This window comes from Poromitra crassiceps, assembly GCF_964638095.1.
Source record: "Poromitra crassiceps genome assembly, chromosome: 5".
Taxonomy (NCBI): Eukaryota; Metazoa; Chordata; class Actinopteri; order Beryciformes; family Melamphaidae; genus Poromitra; species Poromitra crassiceps.
The window spans coordinates 27,274,278-27,284,432 of NC_139642.1; the positions used below are offsets into that span (position 1 = coordinate 27,274,278).

At 42.8% G+C, this 10,155-nt stretch overlaps 1 protein-coding gene across 1 annotated transcript; it reads left to right on the forward strand.

Moving 5' to 3' along the window:
- The first annotated feature begins 2,563 nt into the window (after positions 1–2,563).
- c1qtnf5 (C1q and TNF related 5) lies at positions 2,564–9,891 on the forward strand. The gene is made up of 3 exons (XM_083637428.1): positions 2,564–2,671; positions 8,859–9,100; positions 9,258–9,891. Exons 2-3 carry the CDS (start codon positions 8,869–8,871, stop codon positions 9,776–9,778), a joined length of 753 nt encoding a protein of 250 aa, XP_083493554.1. The 5' UTR covers positions 2,564–2,671; positions 8,859–8,868; the 3' UTR covers positions 9,779–9,891.
- The last annotated feature ends 264 nt before the right edge of the window (positions 9,892–10,155 follow it).

Here is a 10,155-nt window from a genome sequence, read left to right on the forward strand (position 1 = left end):
CAGTGTTCTCTCAATACGCATCACAGAAATGAAGGAAAACCACAGTAAAACAAAACAAAACCGCAAACTACTTAAGGTTGAATGTATAATTAGGAATCAAAGCTGTACATAAATGTAAAAAGAAAAGTTTCTAATCATGTTTATTTTCTATGCACTTTTTTTATTTAAGTGATAGTTTAAATAATAAACATGTCTCCTTTACTCTTTTTTGACTCTTGCCTCGTTCACTAATTAGTTGGACTGCTGCTGTATTCTCAAAAGTATAATGACTCTTAAAGCTTAACAACAGTCTTTATGAAGTAACTTCTTTATCCTGTGGCCTAGCATATCCAGTCATTGAAATTATCATCACAATTAGAGGCCAGAGACTCATATGATGTTATGCTGATTTGGGGCGTGTGGTGTATCATTGGGAGTTTGTGGAACAATCTCTGTCCAACTTGAACAACTAAAGTGGCTTTTATAATTATGGAATTGCTTCTAGTTGCAACTGAGAAAATACGTCAGTGCCCAGAAAATCGTACTCCTCACTTGTACTTTTCCATCACATTTTCCATCTTCTCTTATTCATTTATCCTCATTTGTACATTGGTGTGGTTTTATTTATTTAGCAAATGCAAAGTCCTCAAGCCGAGCAGTTGCCTCCTGATCTGCGAGAGAGCAAGCTTCAATGATGGCTTCCATTATTTGCTCCTCTCCACCACTGCTCTCCACCAGCACACAGTGGGCTTGGGCTACTGCCCCAGCTGTGAAGGCTGGCCAAGCAGAGGCCATGACCAGTCCTGGTCAGCTGTGAAGGCTGGCCAAGCAGAGGCCTTGACCACTCCTGGTGTCATAACTTAGATGACATGCTCCATTGAATGTCAATAGAAAAGGATGATCATAACATCTTCAATAAATCATCTTAAGAAGCCCAGGTTTTGTCCCGACAATGTTATGTCAGTTAAAGCCATTATCCTCACAGGTATATTGGTTTTACAGTCAAATTTAAGACTAGCTAAGTTTGATCCTGTACTAAAGCTGTAGTACCTTGCTTCTTATTTAGCTAACCCCTTGACAGCTTTACTACAGCCTCAACAACACTATCCATTGGTCTCAGATTGCTTGATTGCCAAATGGCCCAGATTTACAGTAAGTTCTTCAGAGGTAGTTGGTGGACTTTATTGACAGGAAACGGGAAATGAACAGGAGAATATTGCACAGGACCCAGAATGTGCTGAGTGCTGTGACGCTAAATGAGAACCTGCTCCAGCTCGTTTGAGTTCCAGCTCACTGCCTCCACAGGAGCCTTGTGAAGTCCCTTCACACATCAGCATAACAGCCTGATGACTTGAATCTTCATGCTAAGTCAAGGTCTAGTTTCAAAGAGCCGTTTGCACACCCCCACTCGCTCATCAACGTTCCCATAAAAACCAGCGTTTTACTGTTAAAGCCACTAAGCGGAGCCATGTGTACAGCCATGGCGGTTTCTTTGTCCTTTGTGTGGTTATGCATGTTCCAGCAGTTTACTTAATTGGTAAAGTGTAGCACGTGTCCCAATGAATCTGCCATCAATTAATTAATCCACCAAATTATTTAGTATATATATATAGCAGGCAAACTGTCAGGAACTAGCATGATCTCAGGCTTATCAAATAAATAATCTTTAGACTAGATAGATAGTCCATGTCACATGTGCTGTACTGTAGTGTTTCTTTCCTAAGTTTTGGCACAGGCATGTTGCTTTTGGCATCAGTGCATGATAAAAAAAAAAGCAACATGTTTTCATCAGACTGAGTCCAGTTAAATATGGATTCCTATACCCCAAAACGTATTTGGAACTCTCGCTTTAACACTGCCACACAAGAAGATTGTCAGAGATTCATTTGAGTTTTGAGTGGGAGACTTACTGTATAATTGCATGAAATTGTTATCTGCTGTAGATAGGTCAAATTGCTTAACCTTAGAGGCAAATAACAACACCGTCTCCTATGTGGAAGATAGATAATGAATCTCTAATGATTAGCCAGAAACATATGTGTGTCTTTCTCTCTGTGTCAGTCAGTCTGTCTGTGGCTGTATTTGTGATGCGTGTACCTGACCTGTCTGTCTGTCTGCCTGTCTGTCTGTCTGTCTGTCTGCCTGCCTGCCTGTCTGTCTGTCTGTCTGTGTTTATGCATTCTGCCTTTGTGTGGGAAGGAAAAGGACAGACAGTCTGGTAATTGTGCTAACATTATTTCAGACCACAGCACACAGCCCTCTGAACTTTTTGTGGTTATGACTTCGATAATTCCCACCCAGTCTTATGTAATCTCACAAACATTCTTCAAATTCAACATTTAACTTTTTCTCATCCCCCCCCCCCCCCACAAAATCTCTCCTTTTTGTATGAATTCTGTCACGTTGCTGTATGTTTTGGTTACTAACTACTAGACACTTCGCCTCCTTTATTTGTGCTGGACGAACATCAAATATTTCCCTCTGTGTCCTCCCTGTTCCCTCTCCTCCACCCTCAGCACCTCCTCTCTCCCACCCTCCCCACTTTCTAATTGGATTTCATTACCAAACTTTGGAGAGCCAAGCGTCTCAGTTTTTCCCAGCCAGACTCTCTAGTGGGGAGGCAGGGCTTTTCACTTGCACTCTTCCACACAGGCAGCAGCAGCTCCCTGGGACTTTGCTACGTTAGTGTCTGGTGAGTTACTTTTTTTTGTTGATTCTCTCCTTCAAGTGAAACTTGCTGAATCAAAGCTCAGAGATGGTAAAACGGCTCTTCGGTGTCGGGATTTCTGGAATCACAGATAAGGTAGACTGTCTGATGATAACACAGGCTGCTGCACATGTCTGGGTGCTGCTGGACTGATGTGTGTGTGTAATTGGTTATAGAGCATTTTGTGCTGTGAAAAGAGCAGAATTGGGGGGAAAAGATGACTGATCTGCACTTTTTTCTTTCAATAGGCTATAAGAAGACTAACATGAAGTGCAGCCTTGTTTACTGCTTTTTTTTTTACTGCTTACTGACTGACACTTTGAGACTGATAAGGAAAAGTCACTATTCAGCAATATAGGATTAACTTGGGAATGGGAAATATTGCCTTCAGCAGGGGTCAGCCCTTAAATGTGGATAATATCACTGCACCCCAAGTGTGACCACCTGTTTACTTATTAGGCCGATATTATATACGAACACTTGTTTTAATAATGGCCTCATAACAGATCATATCATTTAGTAGTCATCTACAAGGAGCAAAATACAAAATGAAGAGTGTGGAAAAATGGGCTAATTACACTGTTACTCAGTCTCTACTTGAGAAAGCAAAGACAAAGCTCTGATCACAGGATAAACGATCACACGTGTGTTTGCAGTAGTTGAGTATACACTCTGAGTGCAGTGCAGAGAGGAGCGCTCAGTAAACAGAGGATTCTGCTTCTCCTCACTTATTGAAAACATGCATGTTTCTCATCAACCCAGAGCTAAGGAGTGGTGGCAGGACAGCTGCTCACACTGCTCCACCATGCCCTCCTCTTCTGCCTGGAATGCAGACGTGCATCTCTCTCTGTCTCTGCCTCTATGTATGTGTGTGTGTGTGTGTGTGTGTGTGTGTGTGTGTGTGTGTGTGTGTGTGTGTGTGTGTGTGTGTGTGTGTGTGTGTGTGTGTGTGTGTGTGTGTGTGTGTGTGTGTGTGTGTCTCTCTCTCTCTCCCCCTCAGCTAGATGTAGTCTCCTGGGTTCCTATTAGGAAAGCTTCAGAGATGACAGAAACTCTTGAAGACACACTTTGTGTCCATCTGTCAGCCTCAGTGACAAGTCGATTTTCCTCGTAAATCAGGGGCGGTTCTAGGCCGTTTTTGGGTGGGCTTTAGCCCCCCCAAAAATAGTCTCAGCCCACCCAAAAGAATAGAGGCAAAAAAAACTTTTTTTTTTTTTTTTTTTTTTAACCCCTCTCCAAATCCATGGTGGTCATTAATAGCAGTTTCTGACTACACTCAATGCGCTGTGTGCATGTTTCCCCCCCCCCCTCTATGTTCTTAGGGTGGGCTGAGACAAAAATTTAGGGGGGTTCAGCCCACCCGAAAAGTTGCTAGAACCGCGGCTGCGCAGGCGCTCCCTCCTCCATCTATCTGCCTAATCCCACATCACTTCACACAGGTCACACACACAGTACAGCAGCGAAGTGGTCCTCCACAGTCCACACAATCGTTCTCCCCACTCATGATCAATGAAACTGAGGTGAGCATTGAGCAGTCAGAGTCGTTAGTAGTTACTTAATTAGCGCATATTGATATGCAAATTAGCACGTAACGTTGTCGTAGGCTAAACAAAAGAACTTGTCGCTGTGCCTGCCAGACAAACAGGTGGACTGGAGGAAGGTAGGTAGGCTACCATGGCACCAGCCAGCCATGTCATGCTAGCTCGCAGTAAGCGGGTGTAAATGGATGTGATGTTTTTTGAGAAACATATGGGCATAAGTGACAAACATTTTCAAACGGGTCCCTTGTTATCTGAATGAAATTAAGCCCTTCAGAATCGCAAGTGGCTGCTTTACACAGCCTGTCTGATGTGATGATGACGATAGCTTAACATGCTTGCATGGCATCACTTATGTCTTGCTGTGATGTTAGTTCAGTATCTCAATAAAAGTTCTTACAGGCTTGTTATTTCCCTCTAAGGCAGGGATGTCAGAGATATGGCCCACGGGCCATATCTCTATATATATATATATTAAAATATATATATATATGTATTATTATTATTATTAAATTTGCACCCCATTATCATGAACTACGTGTGGCTAATAAGCAAGCTAAGAGTTCATTCATAAGTTAATTAACCTGCACTACAAGGAAGTATGTCAGTAGGTCATCAGGTGTAAACAAAGCCGCCATGATGCCACGCTGGAATTGAATCGCGCATTCAGCTACCTACCAAAAAACAAAAGAATCAACAAGATCAGGCGCGGACTGCATAATCGGGCACGTCGGGCAAATGCCCCGGTGGCCTGGCCTGGCCTGGCCTGCAAAAAAAAAAAAAAAAAAAAAATTGTGCCCGCAGTCAGGCCACTCACTGAACAGCAGGCCAGCCTACTGGTTTACTAGTGGTTTTATTACTTTATTCAGGATTAAAGTGGGTGCATCTCATTGTAAAATTGGACTTGGCCCAAATTGGGCTTCAAACGGCCCAAATTGGGCTTCAAACGGCCCAAATCTGGCTTTAAACGACCCACATCTGGCTTCAAACGGCCCAAATTGAGCTATAAACGGCCCAAATTTTTCTGACGCCGGCACGCGCGTCGGCCCGTATCGGCCTGGCCTGCTTGGTATCTAATGCCCGGCCTGAATTATGATCCCAGTCCGCCCCTGAACAAGATGCTGTCGAAAAAGAGAAAGGTTGACACGGAATGCAGGCAGTTTCAAGAGAAATGGAAAGAGCAGTATTTCTTTTGTTAAGTAAATGGGTAAATGAGTCGAATTGATTTTAGTAAAAAAAAAATCCGGCCCCCATGAGGTCTCAGTTGAACAAATCCGGCCCTCTACCTAACATGAGTCTGACACCCCTGCTCTAAGGGAGTGCAAGGCAGATATTTAAACAGCCTTGTTTGTGTACAGTACCAGTGGCATGGGAGTAATAAAAAGGGATTAAGGACCAGGACCCTAAGATGCGCTGGTTGAGCCAATGTTAAAATTATCTTTATTTATTATTTATTTTTGCTTTAAAACTATTTTTTAATTTTCTGCTTAAAGTTCATGAAAAAAGTGGCATTCTTGTTTTTTCACACAATAATTTCATAATACCATTTGTAATGCCACCGTTGTAGTGCTGTTGTTCAAAATTAAAGTACATTTTCTCAGATCTATTGGTGTCTTTCTAGTCACACAATTTAATAGTCAGTTTTTCCCATACACTGATCTATTTGTGGTGGTACACCCTACATAGATTTTGACCCCCACAAATACTGCCACATATTAATTTCAACTAGTTGACTGCAAACTCCTGCTTTAGTGCTTACAGTATATTATTATCTTTTTTAATATTATTCCAGCCAATAAGTTAGGAAGTTCCCTTTTGATTTAATTTTACTTTTGTTTTGCCTACAAAGCAAAATGTTACTTTACTTGAAACTCCCCTGAAGTGATTTTGGTATTATTTATGCAAGCATAATTCTACCATATAGTAACCTGTATGCAGAATATATATAGTATATATAGGGAAACAATTATTTTTTCATTGCTGTAAAACCACAGAACGGTAAAGAAGATATTGATGTGTGTAGTTCTTCATAGATCTAGTCTCTTCATTTTGATCTCAAAGTGCGCCAGTTTGATCCATTTTTACTTGAAACTGTACAAAATTTTCTTCCGGGGGGGCATGCCCCCGTACCCCCCTAGGGGTTCAGTGGTCCATGACCTTTGGGTGGGCTGAGCCCACCCAAAGCTCTGATGCTAAAACCGCCCCTGTCGTAAATGTCTTGTGGCCGCTCTGCATTACAGAGCCATAAAAGCCATACAAGTCTCAGTTCACACGGAGCCAAAACGTGAATTGACAGAGTTAAAGCTGAGTTAAAGCTGTAACTCTGTAGCTCCGTTCATCCCGGTGTCCATGTCAGGATGGTTTATATCCTGTGACACACCAGCCATCCTGCAAGCCTGCAAGTCAGCCAGCCTGCAAGTCAGCCAGGCAGCAAGTCAGTCAGGCAGCCTGTCAGCCTGCAAGTCAGCCAGCCTGCAGGTCAGCCAGCCTGCAAGTCAGCCAGCCTGCAAGTCAGCCAGCCAGCCTGTCAGCCATCCTGCAAGTCAGCCAGGCAGCCTGTCAGCCAGCCAGCCAGCCTGTCAGCCAGCCAGCCAGCCTGCAAGTCAACCAACAGGGTCAGTGTTTCAGACGAGCTGCTGTCCAACAGTCTGGTCTGTTCTGACAATCTACTGGATCCTGGCTGCAGCCAAAACCCAAAAGCTGTGTCGTTACTGTGGCACCAATATACCTGTAATTCACTGATTCTACACAAGGTGCTTTACTTTACTTTGTTTTATATTTTGATAACTCTCCTACTGTCCAACAAGGCTCCTCTCAGGTTGATTCTATTCTGTTCTATTCCATTCTGTTCTACTCTACTCTACTCTTCTGTTCTGTTCTGTTCTGTTCTGTTATGTTCTGTTCTGTTCTGTTCTGTTCTGTTCTGTTCTGTTCTGTTCTGTTCTATTATATTCAATTCTACTCTACTCAGTTATATACTCCTCTCCACTCTGTTCTGTTCTACTGTCAACCTTGTTTCAGCAGTTTGGGAAGAGGGTTGAGTTTTGAGTTTGAGAGAGAGAGAGAGAGAGAGAGAGAGAGAGAGAGAGAGAGAGAGAGAGAGAGAGAGAGAGAGAGAGGGAAGATGAGCTGTACGTTGTGAGTAGTTTCTGAGTTGGCTGTCTGGTTTTCAGCATCTCATTAACTTTTTATGTGAAACATCTGTTTAGAAACTGACAACAGGCTAGATTTTTGTTGTTGCGGACTAAATCTGAAATGACTAAGGACTAGCTGAAGAACTATTGTTATTATCCTCCTGAATAGATCGGTAGAGGAGATTTTATTAATGGCAAAGTCGGGGGAAAGGCACATTATGTGAGACAGTTTTTTTTGGGATAGATTATTGAGCTTTAAAATCGTATTTTACATAATAAGAGTCAATACATTATTTAGTTTGCATTATTTGAATTAAAAAAAATGCCATTTTGATGAATATTCTGCCAGTGTAAATTGTCCCTTTAAAGGTAAATGAGATTGAGTCACACATGGTTGCTCTTCTACCATTCATACCAAACTTCTACCATTTCTGGTAAATGTTCCTTTTCTCCCTCATTTCCTTCCAAATCCTGAAATCCTGAAACAGAGCATGCTGTTCTTAGTGTCATGACTTGACCCATGCTTTGAACAGGCTGAGCACCTGTGTTAATAAACACATCTTTTTATAAACCTGTTACAGTCTGATCTCCAAAGCCTTTTATAACACAATTGTATTTAATCTGGATGTTTAAATGCGTTGAGACGAAAATGCAATCCTACAGATTACTGATTACTTCCTTACAATTGTCACCAGCACTCACTGAATTATTAGATTATAACAATTTAGCAATGCAATATGGTTTTTCAGTTGCTTTTACATTGCTGTGCCTCCAAATTGTAAAGAGTGATAAATGAATGAATTACAGGAATTCACATGTTCCTCGATTTATTCACAATCATCAAAGATGCTTACTAGAGAGACATAGTTAAATTTAGATTTTGTTGGATTGGTTAAATTTTTTATTATTTCATTTTCCCAGGCAGTTTCTGTCGAATGTCAATGCCTTACAAATAGATTTGAAATTGAACTGATCTTTTTTCCACTAGAAAACTGCACAAATCTTTCCAATCAGGCCAATTTGCAGCATGTCAACTCGAAAGGCCCAACTCAGCAGGTTTGGCTAATTTGAATTAGAGGAGCTGCCGCTATCGGCCAATCAGTGAGGACTTTGTATTGAAATTAATTGTGCAAATACCCTTTTAGCTCAACTCCATTTATTGGGGTTTAACATTATTCCTATCCTGATCCATAATATATTTGACAATAAAATCGTGAAAACTTGTTATGTTATGTTAGCAATTATTTCAAGTCAAAATCACTTTTTTTTCGTTCAAATGTGCCTCTGAGTAAGTATCTGTAATCATTTTGTTTTTGTAATCAGATCAATGTGTAATCACAGTAGCCTACATGTAATGTGGTGTTAATCTTCTACAGAATTGTATCCATGTCTGTCAACCTTAGGCTAAACGTTTCCACATGCATCTTCCCAAATCCAAACCCAAATCCAAATTCTTAAATGTGTATTTATTTACCATGTTCTCCTTTTCTCTCTCAACAGTCACATTGCAATGCCATCGCTCAGGCTGCTGCCCCTGCTGCACTTCCTCCTTGTTCTACACATTAATTGTTCCAGCCAATTAGAGGACAACAAGATCCCTCCCACTCTGTGCACAGGAAACCCTGGTATCCCGGGCTCCCCTGGGATCCATGGCAGCCCCGGTCAGCCAGGGAGAGACGGGCGGGACGGGAGAGATGCTGCAGCAGGGGAGAAGGGAGAGAAGGGGGACAGTGGAGACGAAGGTGAGTGTCTCTCTCTCTCTCTCTGTGATTATAAAGGTCACACACACACTCATGCTCTCTCTCTCTCTCTCTCTCTCTCTCTCTCTCTCTCTCTCTCTCTCTTGCTCTGTGATGCTAACGGTTACACACTCATGTCTGTTTTCCACCTCTCCTCCAGGTGAGTCGGGCCTGCGGGGCGTGACCGGGGACCGAGGTGACGCAGGAGAGAAGGGGGAGAGGGGGCAGCCAGGAGAGTGTGCAGTCACCCCCAAATCAGCCTTCAGCGCCAAGCTGTCCGAAACTCGCAACACGGCCACCGCAGTGGGGGACGCCATCCACTTCGATCAGCTCGTGCTCAATGAACAGGGAGACTACAGCGCAGAGACAGGACGCTTCACCTGCAAGGTCCCTGGAGTCTACTATTTTGCCGTCCACGCGACAGTCTACCGGGCCAGCCTGCAGTTTGACCTGATGAAGAACGGCCACACGGTGGCGTCCTACTTCCAGTTCTACGGTAACTGGCCCAAACCGGCGTCCCTGTCGGGCGGCTCGCTGCTCCACCTCGTCCCTGGCGACCAGGTGTGGGTCCAGATGGCTCTGGGAGAGTATAATGGACTTTACTCCAGCAGCAAGACAGACAGCACCTTCACCGGCTTCCTGGTGTACTCCGACTGGAAAAACTCTGCTGTGTTTGCATAATCTCTCCTTATGGACGAAAGCTGATAATACCCACCTCTGGGAAATGAACCACATGCTATTTTTTATCCTCATTTAGCTTTTGATATGATTGAGAAGTTTCCTTTCTGAATAAAGACAAGTGAATAGGCTATGATGTGGCTCTGGCTTCTGACATCTGCAGTTGGAAATAATAAGTAAAGCACATACCAGACAATGTTACTTGAATGGCACATACCATACTGATGACGGGTATACTACATACTGAGGATTTCAATCATGTTTATTCAGTATCTGTGCTTCAGTTATAGCCTTTTGACTGCTGTGACAGTTAACTCTTTTAACAGATGCGACAATGGCCTGCAGCCAAGTTCAGGCCACACATATTCAAATAGCTTTTA

Coding starts and splice junctions, on each gene's coding strand:
- c1qtnf5 (XM_083637428.1), top strand. CDS start 8,869: ATGCCATCGCTCAGGCTGCTGCCCCTGCTGCACTTCCTCCTTGTTCTA. Junction 9,101..9,257: donor GGGGGACAGTGGAGACGAAG/GTGAGTGTCTCT, acceptor CCTCTCCTCCAG/GTGAGTCGGGCCTGCGGGGC.